Source organism: Dreissena polymorpha, chromosome 1 (genome assembly GCF_020536995.1).
Source record: "Dreissena polymorpha isolate Duluth1 chromosome 1, UMN_Dpol_1.0, whole genome shotgun sequence".
NCBI lineage: Eukaryota > Metazoa > Mollusca > Bivalvia > Myida > Dreissenidae > Dreissena > Dreissena polymorpha.
In genome coordinates, this window is record NC_068355.1 from 50,827,631 (window position 1) to 50,847,969 (window position 20,339).

General features: G+C 32.1%; 1 protein-coding gene across 1 annotated transcript; it reads left to right on the forward strand.

Annotated features, from left to right (window-relative positions):
- The first annotated feature begins 3,288 nt into the window (after nucleotides 1-3,288).
- LOC127880385 (uncharacterized) lies at nucleotides 3,289-20,045 on the forward strand. The gene is made up of 2 exons (XM_052427758.1): nucleotides 3,289-3,625; nucleotides 18,965-20,045. Exon 2 carries the CDS (start codon nucleotides 19,058-19,060, stop codon nucleotides 19,757-19,759), a length of 702 nt encoding a protein of 233 aa, XP_052283718.1. The 5' UTR covers nucleotides 3,289-3,625; nucleotides 18,965-19,057; the 3' UTR covers nucleotides 19,760-20,045.
- The last annotated feature ends 294 nt before the right edge of the window (nucleotides 20,046-20,339 follow it).

The window sequence follows — 20,339 nt, forward strand, 5'->3', positions numbered from 1 at the left end:
GTTAGTTTTTTATAGTTCTTGTTCTGTTTTAGAAGTGGTGTATGAACACTTGTTTTTCTCCTGATAATATTTCTGGAGTTTCATCGCTTGTTTATTGTGTACAAATTTGTTTTGTGCCGGACCCTTGCTATCAGTAAAATTCCGCATTTTTACTAAAGGTTAAGATGTTGTCCTTAAATTAAATTGCATTATATCACAAGTTATCCGGTAGGTCAAACATAAGAGGATTTTTTTAGCCGAATAAACTTAGCTTACTCTTAAGATAAGTGTTTCAGCGGGAATATTACACTCGAATCGATTGGTCTCAATTTAAGGAATACAAAATTGCTTCAATTGCTGTTGTCCGGATTCCCACTATTTTGAACAAAATATATCTAGTCTTAAACAACGCCGAATCATTTATCAAATAATGACAGTTGTATTAAAAATAACTGATGATACCATATGATTTTGAAATGAATTCAAAAGTGTAAGCTTCGTTTGTACTCTTAGATAAGTCGGGTTTTCCACAACCATGGTCATTACGGAGAAAATATTTTGTTTAACGTATACCTATATGGACTGCACAATTGTTGAGATTTAAAAATGACATTATTGTTTTATTGATGTGGTAAAATAATATCATTTTCAGATATATACATAATGCTATACAACCAAACATGAATATCTATAACATCACTCATGTTGTGTTATATTCAGTATGTAATGTTTATTTTTACAATAAAATGACTTGTTTTTAACCTTTATTCGCGAGACGAATAACAATGACGAAACTGGCATATGGGGCTTCGGTCGATTATATTAAACTTTGCTAATTGAGTTTATGTTCGCTTGTCAGTAGGTTTAAGTTGAAGCTTTAGAATTAAATATAAAATTTAAAGTTTGAATTTCAATTTAAATATCCGAAGCTTACGTATTTCTCTCCTATGGGTTGACCTCGCTCAAATTTTCAAAGTTGAATGACCCTTATAAATAGGTATGATCGTAAGGACCACAGGTATATAACAAGTTATTCAACTCACAATGTCCTAAAAACAGAGTACATCGCTATGAACAGCCACAACTTTATCTATTGTGCAGCTATTTCCATGAACTCGGTCTTATTCAACGCAGAAATGATTTTCCTTTTTGGAAATGTACATATCTTGTAAAATGTGTACAAATGCTGAGTCAACATTTAAGAAATAACACGATACACAACTCGTGTGACCCGTCATCGATCAAACCCGATCTAAGACTGAAATCTTCACGGAGGAAAGGGCATTCATTTTCCATACAAAAATCACGCACATCGGTTACATAATTTAATAAATCGTATGAAAAAACATTCTTACAATTCTTGTCGTTACATGTTGCATCAAATATATCTCCAGCGCCGTTTGAAACCTTTACCTACATACATTTCAAGTGGTCATTTTAAACACACAAGTAATTTCATTGGTCCAATCGCGAAGGTGTCTTTACTCCTTAAGATTTCATGCTTAAATCGGGTCTGACCGATGACACGCGAGTTTTCGGAAACTCCAAGGTTTCGGACACCCTCTTTTTTAGCAAACCAAATTATTTTTCGTGACACTAAGTTTTCGGACATACGGGTTTTCGTCCATAATTAATGTCTCTTAATTTTCGGACAGTATATTCTACCGCGCTTTTCTACAGACCTCGGCCCTGTTTTCGGTTATCTTGTGAAACTTTGATCGTCGATTTTTACATCGGGATTAAGGTCATAAAACCTTGCACATTCATATCTGAGGGCAATATACCATTATATTCGCGTAATTGGGTAAATAACCATGTATACCAGTAGAAAGTAATGGATATATCCAACAGACTTTTAAACAGTGTCGCCCTATTAAGGGAGCAGAATCGTTTTTGTTTTTACGTTTTTGTTCTATATCATTTCTGGCAAGAGTTAGTAAAGCTGTGAAGTTGTTTTTATTTTTAAGCAGAAAATGAAGAGTTAATCACAAGAAAAATATTTTACATATATGTATTGCATTTATGTCAATATAATTATAATTTTCGAACACCTACATTTTTGTCTCTAAATTTTTGGACACCTGTCATTTTTGAATGTTTTTCGTAACTAAATTTTCGGACACGAAAAAATAATTATTTTTAAGTGTCCAAAAACATAGAGTATTTAAGGTATTACATAACATATGTAAGTAGATATTACAAAAAAGATTTCGATTTAGGTTCCTGGTGAGAGCTGTGTCGGTACCCTATTGTGCATTCAATTGATAACAGAAAGCACAGAAGTGCAAAGGGACACATAAACTTGTACATAACTGTTAAAAATTTGGATACAATTGTGTATCGAGATGATACCTGATAGGGCTGCAACGGGTACCCGAAATATCCGATGATATCGGATCCAACTTCAGATTCGCGGGTACGGATCCACCCCTATAAAATTTCGGTTCCGGATATTTATTGTCATAGTTGTATGTAACTTAGCGCTGTTTTCACAAGTTTTGTTTTTTAATACAGACTGGTTATGTTGAAAAGATAAATCATACGTGTAATAGTCGATATTTATTGACGAGTGAAAGTCAAATAGCAGATCAATCGAGATCCTTAGGCTTTTATTGTCATTGGACATTCCGCAATGAGCCTCGAAAGCAAAACTAATTCGTAATCATGGAGGATCTACAAATTACAAATGCAATTCCTAATGGCAATAAGTAAGTTTTCAATCCTTACTGTCTTTCTGAGTTGTATTAAAAACAACGGTATTGGATCCAGTGGATCCAGCTCATTACGGAATGTCCAATGACAATAAAAGCCTAAGGATCTCGATTGATCTGCTATTTGACTTTTTGTATATATTTATTTCCGAAAATTGTATCCCTCTAGCAACAATACTTTGTGAGTAACAAGATATGAGTATTATTATTTAATTACTATTTTCTATTGTTGTTAAGTACTCTAAAATATTATTATTATTCATAACTTTCATTAAATAAGTCAGCATGTATATTTCCTTATGCGAGTATTATTTCCTTAATAGTGTTACTGCTATTTTATACTTATATTTTTAATTTCATTTCGTTATGCTAGAACTACTTTTACATAATTATTCCAATTATTTACATTAAGTAAAACATCAGTAGTTACTTTTAAGTTAGCAGAAGTATGATACATGTTTATATAGATTTATTGTGTACATATATCTTAACCAGACAATAATACATGCTAAAACTCGTATGTGACATGTTGTAATAAGGCGTAGTGGGAAATTCCGCCGTATTTTCCACTGTAGTTTTACTATTCGTAATCATTCAATCTCGTGACTGATCGTGTTTACGTAAACATTTTTAGAATTAAATATCAGGTGAACTATTTAATTGTGAAGTGATCGAACATTATATGTGAATGCATGTGAGAACATTAATAATTGAATACTATTCTTACTCACTGAGAGGACTATGTGGTGCATCTCGCCGTTTTTGCAAAGTAAGCGTGTTTTAACGATGTTGAGGTCAAGAAATGGCAGTCGGGTAAACGATGCGTTCCGGACACTACCGACTGTCACCGAACGAGCACGAAAGTTTAAGGTTTTACCTGCTTGGCGACGGCAGAAGCATCACAATGATCGAACTCTGCTATTCTTTCAGCAAAAGTAGGTTATTGTTTCTTTTTTCTCAAAAATTTCTGACAACTTACTCAAATATCAGACATGCCAACAAAATAATAATAATTTGAGGTTCTTCGCGGCGTCATGAATATATGCTATATATCCATTAACAATGTTTTGTGAAAATAATTATTTGGAAAAAAATGCGTCAATTAATGATTATCTCAAAATTAGAAATATAACTTATTTAGGCCGCAACAAAATAAGCAGCTTTTCATCGGATGTGCCGCACCTTACATTCGTTAAGTGGCCTGAATGAGATTATGGATGTTGCGTTTTTCATTTAATTCAGGTGTGCATGCTTGTATATGTTAGTATATCTTTTTCGGAACTGAGCTGAGAACGTACATGACAATGCAAGAACACGCATGGCGTTTTTAGAATGTATAAAAGAAGACTAGGAAATACATTAATTCATTATTTTCGAACTATATCTTCGACTATGTTCATTTCGCCAATTCTAGAGTAAGTTATCCATTTCTAGTACAGAGATCAGACGAACGCAGTGACATTTAACCCCCATCAATAGAATGAGACGAATTTCGTCAATACAATGAAATTTACGATTCCATGTGAGACTTTCTGAATAGCTAAAAATATTTATGCAGAATTATTTCGCACAGCGGTTAATTCTTCTGATTTGAAATGCCGCCAAATTTGGTTTAATGTATAAAAAGGCAAGTAGAACATCAGTATTTAGCAAGTCAAACCTGCATGAAAACAGCAAATATACAAAGTAAAAACATTTCCATGTTCCTCAAAATAACTGTGCCTGAATAGCTGAATATATTTGCTGTTGTTTGTCGACTAAAAATTATGAAGATAGACATTCAATCATTTAAAATTACAAAATTACAAAACTAGTTGCAGAACAATGCTGTTCCAGTATTTTATATTTTATGAGTGTCAAAATAAACACTAACATTAGCACAAAAGCGGCAACAAAAGTCAATCAAAAACTGAGCCTAATTTTATTAAGAGGAAACGTTTGGAAATAGTAAGCGTTAAATGCGTGGCAGAAATGTTCATTTAAAACGGGCAATTTTTTTCTGTGCACTAAACTCGCCTATGATTTTATCGAAAACTTTTAATACTTTTTGTTGCGCTCGCTGGTTCCATTTTTTTCTGCCAAACAATCGATCAATTACTTAGGACCTTAGTAAAAAGTTGTCCCTGGATTATTAAGTGCTTTATTAAATATGACAGTGTTTTTTGTACTGGCATGGAAATATGATATCAGTCTGTATACAAACAGTTTCATGGATTTGCACGAATTTTTCTCACAAAATGTTAATAAAGATTCGGACGTTTAAGCTCTATGTATATGTAACATCAAGGAATATTAAATTCACATGTTCGAACGATCGACGCATTTTTCTGTTGTAAAGTGACATTTAATTGATAAAATAACACATTTTTTATAAGTACATGTATAAAAAAAGTAGTTCGCATATAAACACAAAAAATGTGAAGCAACTTTATCGCAAAACGCGTTGTTCAATTTCTTCCATTAATCACATACATGTAAACAAATATAATGAAGATTCAAATTATTTATTGTCTGTAATGCCTTGTAATTGTGTAAGTTTTACATGTTTATAATGGTACTATATAATACGAAAACTTAATTGTAATGCCCTTTTTCGTGTGGTTTAGATAATTATAGTATAGCATTTATGTAAACCTATGTTTGTCTTTATTTTCCGATCAAATTAGTTAACAATTGTGTTTTCATGAATACCTAATATAAAGGTTCTTATGAAGAAAACTTGGCGCAAATATTAATGCATTAGATTATTTCAAATTTATTTTGTTCATGTTACGTTTTCTTAAGGTGTTCGAATAATCTAGGATTCGATATGCTTTCTAAGTGGCGATCGAACAATCGGTGGTCCGAGTGTCAAGTAATTATTCATTTGGTCATCGAACATAATTTAAGAGAAAACAGACAGTTCACTATTTTTTCATCGCCGTTTGTCTTCTTTAAAGACATGTATTGTTTAGCATGGCGTGAAGCAGATTTGTTTAGAGATGACGTAATTCTAAAATGACATTTATTCATTCATAATGTTCATTAAAAAACAATTGAAATAGTGTTTTACTTATCTGTTTTCATTTTAATTAGTATTTCATTTGTATGATTTTGCGTTCAAATAATAGCTTTTTATGTCCCCCAGTCTATACTGGGGAACATATTGTGTTTGGCCTGTCTGTTTGTTGGTTTGTTGGTTTGTTTGCGTCAAACTTTAACATTGGCCATAACCTTTGCAATATTGAAGATAGCAACTTGATATTTGGCATAAATGTGTATCTCATGGAGCTGCACATTTTGAGTGGTGAAAGGTCAAGGTCATCTTTCAAGGTCAAAGGTCAAATATATGGGGGGGACATAGTGTTTCACAAACACATCTTGTTGTTTATGCAATCTTGAGTCCCATGTACGAAAAACAAATGATAATGTAGTTAAATTTTATCAGGCTTGTTTGTAAACCATTGGGGTTAGATGTTAAAACGAACATTATCATCTGGTAATAGTATTACATTGTTAAAACGAACATAATCATTTGGTAATAGTAACATGATAAGTGATACATTTTGAAAACAATACACGTGTACTTAAGACACCTCACTAATACTTTTTAAACATTTGTAAACAACGTTTGAAGCAGTGGAACGCCTTAATTAACACACATCGTTAAAATTTGAATGCAGAGGAATAACTTTATCATTTTTCATTGTCTATGGGAATTACGTATTTAATCCATAAAAAAAATAATGTACAAAAGTGTCAAATCATCGTTTGTGACCAATTATTTTTCATATATATCGTTCAAAGCTATAAACATGAACAACATAAGTAAGAAGAATGAATATACATCGACCAGTTCTACTATTATAATGAAAGCCAACGAAGTATCATTTACCCATGGTCTTGTTAGCACTATTAACTCCCGTTTATTGAAAACAAAAGTGGGAGCATTTTATATTTAATTTCTTTAAATAGTCTTTAATGGAGTGTTATTAGCATATTAGCATATTTTGAATAGAAACAATAGCCACATTTAATTGAAGTTAAAGTCTTATATATTTGTGGTTATATAGTTTGTAAGCTCATATGAAATTAAAATACCTTCAAGCTCTTTGTAAAATCGAAACAATCTGATCTTAAATGTTATTTTTGAACGTGCAATATTAACTGAGTATTGATTCATATATCTCCCACATCTAAAACGCTGTTGCAGTATTTATTATAAATCGTTATGCCATTTTAAGATTCAATTACAAAACTACAACTTCAACTACAAAAACGTCATTTTAACTCTTGTGCACAAACAATACCAATAAACGCTGTAACAAGCTGGCAATCAAAACAATGCAATTATGTATCAATGTAATTTTATCGTATGCAAATCGTCTATTTGTGTTTTATTTCTCATAATAGTTTATGATAACGCAAACCAATGTTAAATATAGATTCACCAAATGAAGAAAAGAAGGCCACCATTTTACTGCATAACAAAACAACTCTAAATATTGCATTATAAATATTGATTACGCATAGCACTTTAAATTAAATAAGCAAAAAAATAAGTTGAAGCATAGCAATTTATGGAAATAAATTTATGTCTAGAGCAAAAGCAAAACGAACTTGATTTACTACATTGCATTATTAGTATGAAATTTCTTCTATTGCTACACGCACGAGTAGTCGATCTTTCTGTTAAGGAAAACCGTGGGAATTTCCTAGACCAGTAATAGTAACATGGAAAAGCCAAAATTTGGATTTTGACATTGGTATTTACTAGTATTGAAAACAAAATATTTACGTGATCAAGTGAATACAATGTAAGCTAATTATTGATAAAATTTGAAATGTTTAGTTATTATATACACGTGTATGTATTCATTATATACGGAATAAATTATGTATTTCGATGATTTCATTATTGCATATTGTAATATTGTTACACTGATACATTCAGGCATATATTTTTTATTAATAAATTTCACTCAACATTCAGAAATCAATATATAATCTTACTTGTTATTACATGTTATTTTTATATCAAATCAACCTAAAATTAAATAATATAACTATTAAGTTGCAATAAAGCAGCGATAAAAAATATGTCCTCAATATTATTTTAATTGAACTTCGGCAGCAATTGTTCCCTTTCCACGTATTATTAAACAAAGGAAAACATATCACATCGAAATCGCTGAAAAGTAACGTTTTGGTATTTTGTTATCCAATGAATGCATTAATGGGCATCAAGGAACTGCCGAGAAACGTCCCGCAATGCAGCCGCGATTATACAATGTATGTAAAAACCTAAACATTGCATAAATATGACATAACAGATACAAATCATGTTGTTGTCAGCACGTTGTAGGCACGTGCTACGTCACTTGCAAGGGCCGAGCACAAAACGAAAATGCGTCGTACTCTACTGCACAAACTCGTACGCGGACGTTTTGCATACAATACGTTTTCTATGAAAGTGGCTAAGAACTACAGTTAATGTCTTTTTTGCATTATATCAAAAAGTCCACATGCAATAATACGAACATTTATTGTTACATAATTATGACTTGGTATCTCGGCGAAAACAGATTATAGTGGCTCAATACAAGTACTTAGAGTAGTTCCAAATAATGAGATGTTGGCAGACACAAACATTACAGACTGTAGTGCAAAAACGCTTGAATACATGTCCTTTACACGAATGAATTAAACATATATTATGTATAACAGTTATAAATACATATATAATTTCATATATCAGTTTAGGTTGAGTAATGTGTGTACGGCAAATACGAGTCGCAAACATTATATTTGAATTTAATTAAATGTAAGTTAATTTATTGTAAAGGTGAACGTCCTTGTGTATCATATATGTGTCATCGTGTTATAAGCTTACGTTTGGTATTTAGTTTATTATATACTCATAGATGGAATAAGAACATTTTGTTTTCTTAACAATTAAAACTACAACTGCGACAAATCTTATCCAGTGATGTAGTATTACAATGTGATGCATTTAAAGCTATTATGTAGTGTAACCAAATAAAAACTGACAGAAAATGTTGTTAAAATAGCCTTGTTATGATTTGAAGTAATTAATTTACACCAACATTGTCATTGTCATAGTGGAAGTCATACAACGACAAAATGATAAAAGAATATGAGGTATATTACTGTTCTGAAAACTGTCTGCAGTTTTGATTGCAGTATGTTTCAAAACATTTGAGGTGGTCTATTGATGTATGCTGTTTTCATTCCTTTGTTATTATATGATAAAATAATTGCTTGTTCCCTATGAATGATAGCGTGCATTATCACTGTATTAATAATGATATATTTTGCATATTAGAGACAGTGAATTACGATGTGTCTATGTTGGAAGAAGATAATGGTAAATGACAAATGACATGGACTTTGAGCTTCCAAATCTGAACGATCACTGATCGTAGAGGCCTGCTGCTGAAGCAACCTGCATAATCGATTATTTTTAATCGTATTCCACAATACCGCCAAGTGCAGCATATCCATTTGATCTAATAGTGATACCAGGGTGCAATAGTACGTGACTTTGTGGGGTTCCCAATTAAACGTTAATAGATATAAACACACCGGTAAGTGGTGCTTTTTTAAACATTTTTTCTTCTAAATATTAACTAGTTCATAAAATATAGACTTTAATGCTAGTCATTGCGATGTGAAATACATCAGAATTACTTTATTTAAAAGCCTGTAGTATCAAGTTATTGTGTACTGCACGGTTATGCTTCACGCAACGTGACATTTTGTCACCGATTTCAGACGTATTCGATTTTGTATTCTTATACTTAAGGATATCAAAAGAAACAGCTTGAAAAACTGCCTTTTATACACTTAAGATTTTACGAATGTATTTCAATTAATTGAGATATTTGAAAATAAAATAAAGTTCTTAATGGTGTGTTTAAATTCTGTCCAGCAAGTATGTAAACCCATGAAAACCCCGTTGATTATTCACCCTGGATACTGGTCCGTATTGTATTGATTTAACTGAGCAACAAATGGCATCAGGCATTAGCAAGGAGTTGCTCGGTATTCAAGGAGCCATGTACCAGTATTTCTGTTCAAAGGAAGACGTTATGTCTATCTTGGAAAAAACTACTTAGACAAAAACCGTCGAGCAAATGAAACATATATGGACACAATGCACAGCCAATCCAAAAAAAGAAGAAATTTAAGGTGGCAGGTGGTAAACTAAGTGCACAAAATGCGTCCTTTCCACTAAATATTGTCCTCCATACAATTCCAAAAAGTATAAACCCAAGCTAAAAGACTTAGTAGAGTGCGTTATAAACATCTGGAAACAAATATAATTAAAAATTCGTTGTTTGTAACAAATTATTATTTTGCAGCATTAGTTTTTGTGAAATATTATAAGATGAAAAGATTATGTTTTACCGTATACACCAACTTGCGCATGGCGTCCTTTTTGTGGACATATCTGATCTTATACGAAATGATACATATTTGTCAAAATCATGTACAATCAACACAGATTTGGTGATAAGTTATGGTTTCCTATACACCAACACAGAGGGTCATTGAAATTATGCGTTACTCATTTAACTAATCAATAAGCAATATTACAATAGCATTGTCATTGTTTTAAAAACATATTTATACATGATCAAGAACACAAAAGTGTGGTGTGAAATATAACAATACCGCTGTAAGTAATACTTTTAAAAGTATGACGATCAATTGCACAATAATGTATCAAAGCAATGACCGTACATCACATATGTTTTCGACCAAACGCATTTTTTATCACACTAAAAATATATATTAACCAGCGTGATGTAAGTACTTATATACCTTGACTCGATAGTGGTCTATAGCAAATAAACGTTGCAAATGTCAAACCTCATATTTGTTTTGTTAATGTTTCATTTGCGCAACTCTAACTTATATTTATTGTTCAGCTTACATGCTTACTGGTACAAACAGCTTTTTATACAAACTTGAGTTGTCACTCTGACACATCTAGTACGTTTTTTCATCAACACGTGCGTTCTTACCTGTCATTCGTTACATACAACGCAACCACTAAAAGCAATCAAGTCGGTTAAAGTATTTCGTAACACTGCATTTTGTGTGTGTTCTGCTCAGCTATAATAATGTTTATTTACGGAATATTAAAGGGGCCTTTTCACAGATTTTGGCATTTTTTTAACTTATTCATTAAATGCTTTATATTGATAAATGTAAACATTGGATCGTAAAAGCTCCAGTAAAAAATCAAGAAAAAAATTAAAAAAAGGACAAGAACATTGCCCGGAGCAGGTTTCGAACCAGTGACCCCTGGAGTCTTGCCAGAGTCCTGAAGTTAAAACGCTTTAGCCTACTGAGCTATTCCGCCGGGTACACATCTGGACGTATTTTATACCTTATATAAGCAATCTTCGTAGTTTCACAAAATTTAACGACAAAAACAGAACTCTCCAAATTATTCAATCGTTTCGCGTTGCAACGCTTTATAATTTTTAGGTTTTAAAATCGTCAAAAGATGCATATAATGGCTATATTAGAGCATGGTTAATGTTCAGTATTACTGTTTCCTCACAAATATCATAACTAAAACGAAAACTTACGAATCTGAAACAACTTTTTTCAATTTTGTCAATTTACCAAAGCGTGAAAAGATCCCTTTAAACTTTTATATTTTTTCCATTAATAGCAAGAACAATCATATGTAAAGAAATTCAAATAGGATATATTAGTTAATTGCATTGCATTAATTTCTGCTCACAGGGTTTTGCGCATGCCAAATGGTATATTGTTTATCGTATTTCCATGTGCACGTTTCGTTAGAAATTCCAATTACGTTTTGTGGAGTGTGTGCTGTTATTCAACAGTTTGTGTTAAAGCCGCTTGTTAACGTATAATAATAATAATAATAATAATAATAATAATAATAATAATAATAATAATAATAATAATAATAATAATAATAATAATAAATTTATTTCATGAAGAATTCAAATTAAGAAATAATTTCTTTTTTACAATGCGGTCTTCAGTAATAAAACACAAGTATATATTTTGAAACATGCATACGAACATACAAGGGATAAAAGAAAATGAACTATACAGTTAAATGTTATAATAACTTCCTTATCCGACGACCGAGACGACGACGACGACGATGATGATAATGATGACGATGATGATTATGATAATACAAAATATGCAAAATATGATACAAAAATAAAAAATCAATCTTTCAAAAATCAATCTTTCAAAATAAATCACATAAGACACATCACAACAAATTATTAACAAAGAAAAAAATGAGCATACATGAATATCAATGATTTGTTTGTAGGTATTCTTTAATGTTTATTTTTAATGTAGTATTCGAAGACTTATGTCGGATGCTTATTGGAAATGAATTCCATATGGCTCGTGACCGAAAAGAAAACGCTCGTTTTCCATAATTTGTTTTAAACGGAATAGATAATATCAGTGTGTGTGATGGATCTAAGTGCGTACACATTGTTATTTGAGATATGAACAAGATAAGTATTGATGCAAAGCATCAAAGGGCGTCGGGAATTTCAGTGTAAAAGGCACTCAATGAAGTTACATGGAACGATTTTTTCTACTGTAAATATTAATATATTTATATATTGGCCGATTATTTTAAACAAAATAGAAAAACATAGTTGTCTATAACCATTATCTATAATTTTGTGTTTTAACCCCCAAATAAGCATAATTTATGATGTTGTGTTATAACCCGAAATAACCATTATCTATGATTTTGTGTTGTAATCCCCAAATATTTCATTGTTCATTTTATTTACATTGGTTTCCTTTTTTAGGTTTTAAAAAATCTGCTTCATCTTGTAGGCGTAATTTTATATTTTCTCAACTTCAAGGGGAGATGATTCTGAACTTATTCTTACATTGCTCATTAACGATAGGGGTTGAGTACTCATTGATATGAAAACACTGTAAAAGTTTGATTTTTTTTTAATGAAAACTTTAAATTGCATAAAGAAGCTGCATTTCACAATACTATGAAATTCAGTAAAAGATCATAATAGATTTATTGCTCCGATATTCATCATTTTCAATAGGTATCGAGTAATGCTGATATAAAAACACTATGGAAAAGATAACTATGGACGTAATGGTCGGATAATGCTAAAGGGCCCATACCACCTGGATAGTAATACGTGTCGCGCTTCGCGCTCTATATGTGGCTCTTAAAAAAAACTCAGAGAAGTGCTTGACTCTAGGGAAACGGGTTGCTGGGACACAGCTCCTCCTTGATAAGCGGCTGCTTCCTTTATCGCAACTCATTGTTACAATCAATAATACGTGTCACGCTCCGCGCTCTATATGTGGTAGGGATAGTACTTAGGGCCTATGATAGACAACCATAAAAATACATGGATAATAGATGTGTTGTTTGCATTTATTTGTTAATATAAAAACACGTGTATTTTTTTTATAAGATATTTAAGTGATGTAAGAAATTTTAATTAACGTTGTCACCACGCGGCATCCATTAATTAAAAAAAAATGTCCAATTGTAGTAAAATGGATTTTAAAATGTCTACATAAAATAAAGCTTTATTATATTTATTAACCTGACTGAAAAAAATTGTCAGCCGCCGCACTGTTCCGTTCGTGCCGGAACCCGGGATTGAACCGGGGGCCTTAGATGATTGTTGCGTAAATAACTTCAGTCTAACGCTCTCCCAACTGAGCTATTCCGGCTGACATCATTTATGTACTGCTATTTGGTGAAGTTGTGTATAGCGATCGTTATTATATGTCTATTAATAAACTAATACATTGTACGTTTTCGTTCTACTACGCCTTCCAATAAACTTGCTTGCGCAATAGGTCGTCAAATATCGTACTACATTTATTCTCCACTAAATAAGCAAATGTTTTGTTTTTATACAAAACCAGAAAGTTTCGCGTATTTGCCCAGTCCCTGTGATCTTTCCCCTGTGATCAGTTGTGGATCAGTTATTAATTAAAACAATTAGCTTTGCATTATTGGCAATAAATGTTGGAATAAATGTAATATGCACAAATGCAGTACTTATTTACACTAATTTACACAAAAAATCACCACTATGCAAGATATTCTTAAAACAAAAATATATACATTGATCCGTACAATAACTTCTCCCATAAGCGAAAAAAATGCATTACATACTAGTCGCCGCTCTCCAGAGCGACGCCAATAACATTATTGAAATAAGAGGGCATTGCGCCTATTACAAACTTATGAACAATAGATCCAATTAGGAAAGGACATATGCTATTGAATGTCAACCAACCAAGTTGACTTTGAATAAGGGAGCTGAATGAGTTGAATATGGTTTATTCAGTATTATTTTAGCAGCTCGTTTTTGTATCAAATGTATTTTACGTAAGTGTGACTGTGTTGCTGAACACCATAATGCGCAGCAATAATCCATAGTCGTTAATATATATGAGTTGTAAAATAGATTTTTTTGTTTCATAGTTAATAAAAGAGTTAATTCGTTTTAATAAGGCCAGTTTAAAATTAAGTTTACTACATACACTGTTTTTTATGTGAGATTGCCTTGTAAGATGCTCATCAATCGTAACTCCAAGTAAATTAAAGTCTTTGATTTGTTCAAGGACAATGCCATTAATATTAAGTCTAAGATTGTCAGTAGAACTACGAGCTTTTGATAAAATCATACATTTAGTTTTGTTTGGATGAATTGACATGTTATTAAAGGAACACCATGTTGCTATACTGTCCAACTCGTTTTGCAAATTTAATTGTATATTTTGAACGTGTAAAGTTAAATCGTTTGCTTAAAGATCAAATGATGAGTTTTTAACGAAGGATGGGATGTCATTAATGTAAATAAAAAATAACTTGCCGCATTCATTTCAGTAAAATTGACAAAAATAATAACACATTTACGTTCAAAATAAATTATGTAAACACTGTGAATGTAGAATAAGAGTCAACAATGTACATTTAAATTCAAAAGATATTGCAAATCTCTTTTAAATATTCAGAATCAAATAAACATCAGCTGAAACCCTACTCAAATAACACATGTCAATATTAATTATGAATAAAAGTTGTTTGCGTTTTATGTAGTTTCCTTGAAAAGAAGCAATTATTCGATATTTATGATTATATTTATTATGTCGTCGTGTTTGGATGCCAGGGGAACAATTTTTCGAATGTATACATGTACACAAAGATTACATGTTATTTCACGTATATAATCAAAATAATGCGTTACTTCTTAGTTTTGATTGTTTTTCCTGAATTTTTGTGAATTGTGAAATAAATTGATTACAATTGATTAAAGTTTTGAAGTAGAGTTTAACGGGGATTTCTCTCTTTGCCAATAATACATTTACTACTTAGTGTGTATAGCTACGAAAATAAATATTGATGCGTTAACATTATACATTTTATAAACAAAATATAATCGCGCTCGCGCTTAATCTCAGCTGTTTTTAATTCATGATAAGAATGAAAACAAATGCACCGATCGATGCCCATTAGCCTAAAAAGACCATTAACTGAAACACCTGCATGATAGATTAAATAATGTTCAACCTTGTCAAACCAACATACACTTTGGTGCAGAAAACCTGTGAATGCTGCGAAGTTTTCGATTGCTACAAGTATTCATATTATTAAAAATACTGCGACAACTTGATTATGTGTACATTTGCTACGTCAAACTGTGCATAAGCAACACTTTTGGATTACATGTACTATTACGGGTCAAAAGCATCCGTTTACTTTGTATTAAACAATTAATCGCGAATATGTTTCAATTGAGGGTATTCGCCACGAGTGATGACGCTCGCAGGTAGCCGAACCACATCAGGCTTAACTGGTTTACAAAAGTAGTCGGATATGTATACGATTTAATGTTGTTATGTCCCTATTTGCATACGCCCTTTCCCAAGATGGTGGACAATAGAGAAAAACATTTTCTCGGTGAAAATTACAAATAATAATTTAATAAACGACGGTTCTCATGCATTTATAACAAGATAGGTGAAATGTGTGCGTCCATTGACGACGAAGATTAGGTTTAAGATGAAAAAAATTACTATAAAATAGAAAGCTGAATAGTTAATGTATACTACGGAAATGAGTGTTTGAGATTTGGAGATCAGTCTACTTGCATAGTAAAAACATTGTACACAATTATCGTTCAAAAATGGAAACAGACAAACGTGTTTTTATTTAAAGGAACCTGTAAACAGATTTTGGCATTGTATTGAAGTTTGGCATTAAATGCTTTATATTGATTTATGTAAACTTTTGATCTAAAAAGTTCCAGTAAAAACGAGAATAAAATAAAAGAAAGATAAAATACCAAAACGTGGAAAGGCCCCTTTAAACTTGATCTGTGCGTAATCAGATTCATGTGCAAATTCTGCTGTATTTTGCTGTTCACGCTGTTCAGTTTAGTGAAATAGCATGGCTCTGAAATAGAAGATATTGAAAGGTTAACCTATTAAATATATTAATTTACCTCAGTAAAAAACAACAATAATACTAAAATAACACTTAATTGTGTTAATGTATATGTGTTAATGTTTCCCCCAAACTGCCTTTAATGCGATTAACCCCCCCCCCCCACCCCATCCGTTTTATGCCCCCGGATCGAATGATCGGGTGTATATTGTTTTTGGCCCGTCTGTCTGTCTGTCATTCTGTCTGTCTGTCATTCTGTCCCAAAACCTTAACCTTGGTTAAAGTCAAGGTTAAAGTTTTGCAATAACTTTTGCAATATTGAAGATAGCAACTTGATATTTGGCATGCATGTGTATCTCATGGAGCTGCACATTTTGAGTGGTGAACGGTCTAGGTCATCCTTAAACGTCAAAGGTCAAATATATGGCGGCGTCAAAACTTTAACCTTGTTCATTACTTTTGCAATATTGAAGATAGCAACTGTATATTTGGCATGCATGTGTATCTCATGGAGCTGCACATTTTGAGTGGTGAAAGGTCAAGGTCATCTTTCAAGGTCAAAGGTCAAATTAATGGCTTCAAAGTGGCGCAAAAGGGGGCATTGTGTTTCTGACAAACACATCTCTTGTTTCGCGCTATTTTTGCCCTTTTCGAATTAAAAATGCGTTAAAGGCGCCTTTTCACCGGTAAAGTTACATCATAAAAAAAAGTTTCAGATTCGCAAATTTTCGTTGTAGTTATGATATGTGTGAGGAAACAGTAATACTGAATATTTACCATGCTCTAAATTATTCATTACATGCATCTTTTGACGATTTAAAACCTGAAATTAAAAAGCATTTCAATGCGAAACGATTAAATAATTTTGAAGAGTTCTGCTGTTGTCGTTATATTTTTGACACTCCGAGGATTGCTTATATAAAGTATAAAATACATAAAACATTGCATGAGCACGGATGGTCTAAGCGTTTTTACTCCAGGGGTAAGTGGTTCGAGCCCAGTTGATGGTTATTTTTTTCTTTCTTTATTTTTTTTTTTTTTTGTTTTGTTTTTACAAGAGCTTTTTAGATCAAATGTTCACATTTATCAATATAAACTCATTATAAAGCATTTAATGACAAACTTCAATATCTGCCGCAATCTGTGAAAGGTCCCTTTAACATGCACTTGTTGAAAATACATCGCCATGCTCCCATGCTCTCCTTATTTAAGACAATAAGTTTATTGAATTATTAAGCTTGTATTTTTAAACATTATATGTTACCAAATGATTATTCGATAATACATAAGTTTTTATTATAATACCATTATGTATTTGTTGTGATAATTTTAATAATATATAGATCAACCATATTCCAAGATTTCGAAGCAAATTATTCAATCTCCGACATATACAGGATGTTCCTATTAATTTGCGTTTGCTCAGCGTGATAGTTTTTTGAAATTCTTATGATAATTACGCTTAGACACAAATATATGTTCAGTGTGAGTCTGTGGCATTAGTTTTATTTCGCTCCCTGATATGGACTGCTCTTTTACTTTTTTAATATGTGACAAAAGGTTAGAAAATTGTCGTTCCGACAATCTGTGAACAAGTACCTTTAGTGTCTGTTTAGAATGTTCTGACATGCATAACAAGGTGTGTTTCTGTTTATAATATTTCCCAATACGCATTCGCACGTTTGGTTATTTTTATATGAGGGATGAAAATTCCAATGGAGTTTCGCGTGAGTGTAGGACTTGTGATAGAAACTTATTAACTTCATTCACTTTTGTAAAATGAGGAAAATAACACATTCAAATTTAAAATAAAGTATTCAATCGCTGAGATTTTACCATATTAGCGAACAATCTACAATAACGTTCATAATATATATAGCTTGTTTTTCAATTTATTTATTGCAAAAACGATTTGTAATACAGGTTTTGAAATCTATCAATACATAACACACGTGTAGCTCCGAAATGTAATCGTGCCAAATTTGCTGTTGTTGTTTTTTCAGTATGTTTTATTCATGTAATGAGGTAAGCTAATAAAAATGACGTGCGTTAATATTTAGCGAAAGTAAGGGAAGTATTATGTACCCTGCATGAAAAAGATTGTTAATATCTGTTCAAAGACTTTGCATAATGAGAGATTTTTAAGGAAATTATTTAACAGTCGAGTGACGTAAACAAATGTCATCAGGAAATGAAATTATTTTATTAATTTATTAAATTAACTGAAAAAAATGCTAATTTAATGTTTGAAGTCCAAATATTAGTTAAATAGGTCATTTGTATATGCTCTGTATACATCGCGGAAAAGCCGTTGGGTTTACCGCAACAATATCAACTTAGATTACGTTCTTGACTGTGCTGTTTGTTCTACTGAAGTGAGTCATCGAACAGGTTTAAATAATCTGCATCTTTTGTGTTTGGATATGTTTAAGATGATTTCTTGATGTCATCGTTCAATTAACAATTTTGTGTAAAAAATAAAGGAAATCTAAATATTTTGTATGTGAAGTTTTCAAAGAGCTGCGTATATTTTAAGAAATTAAAACAAAATTAAAAAATCGTAAAATCTAATCAAAATCAAACCCGTACTGTGGAAAACTATTAAATTTATATAGTTAATTGACAATGAATGCAGTTTTATTATTTTGAAATACAGATTTTACATAAAGAAAGATATGTTTTGAAATAAAACATTAACAAACCGCTATTGAAATAATAATCTCTAAAATATTTTTGTAAAATACTATCTAGACTTGCTCTTCATTTTTCCTGTGAGCGTGCATATTATTTAAAATTTCTGTTTCAGGAAACAAGCGATTTAAGAACACTGCTAACTTTCAGTAGCAAACCAGTCCGTTTAAGCGTACCAAACCAATCACACGCTGTCTGATAACCCACAATGCACCGTCCAGAAAAAGAGGCAAAGGATGCTGTTCCAAGTGAAGTAAAGGATTTCATAAGATCCGCGGTCAAAGACCAGTTTAAGTCCTTGAGACCGGAGCACATTAAACACTTCGATGCCGTTATTATATATGACAAGCGCGATTACGAGCATGTAGTAAGGGTCAAATACGAACTCACGGAAATAATGCGATGGGACGGTGGAGATAGTGACATTCGCATAGAGCTTTTTGACAATGAGGCCTATTTCAGTCAATCGAGGATTTCCATCATACAAGACGTCATAAACAAATGTTGCCTGTTGCTCTTTTATCTGACTGAGAACGCTGATAATCCTTATTTTCACTTCCTTTGTGAGGAGGCGATCGCGTACTCGAAACTGTACACAGAGACTGGGGCAGCAGTACGCCCAAAAGGCGAATGCGTCATCAAGCCAATCCATACGCTGCCACAGAGTGCCCGGAATTACAAGGTCCCTCCCGGACTGGCGTCGCTAACCAGTATCGACTGGTTTGATAGGGGATCCAAGTTTACCCGGGACAAGATTATTTCGGTTTTGATGAACGCTAAGGTCACGAGAGAACAGAACGAGGCAACGGATAACACACGACGAGACTTTGCCTTTATGCATTACGCTTCCCGCGTGATGCCAGGAACGAATCAGAGCGTTCACCCGGATAAAGGTTCTCCTAAATACTAAAAACAGGTTTAATTTATTGAAATATTTAGCGTGTATGTTTTTAAATAGTATATGCTTCACAATTGGTTATTCGATAACATATAATATTATATTATTAATACATTATGTATTTGCCGTAATAATTTTGAATACTAATTATATCAACGTTGCCTCCGAGATTTGGAAGCGAACTAATCCAACTTCGATATATATAATACACATGTTGTTTGTATTATACAATATGTATTAATCGCTTTGTAAGAATGTATTGTGTGCAAAAAAAACAAAATCGTCCTTTATTGTGGTTTCTGATTATTTTGTTTAATGTTTCCTCTTTAAAAATTAAGTCGTTGACGCATGTGGCCAAAATGTGGTCAAAAACTGTATTAAAGCATGGCCTCGTGCAGCTGATAAACACACCCACCTGAGTCACAAATAAATCGTCTTCAATAATTGATCATATATATACTAATCGATTAGAGTAAGTACTACTAATGTCCCACAAAAATCTTTACGCGACCACTATCCGGTATGCAAGACAAGGAAAATTAACCATAAAATCTCGAAACAAGGCACTCATTCGATTATAGATATAGATGCT

Bases quoted from the DNA above. Each gene is read 5' to 3' on its own strand.
- LOC127880385 (XM_052427758.1), top strand. From the start codon at position 19,058: ATGCACCGTCCAGAAAAAGAGGCAAAGGATGCTGTTCCAAGTGAAGTA.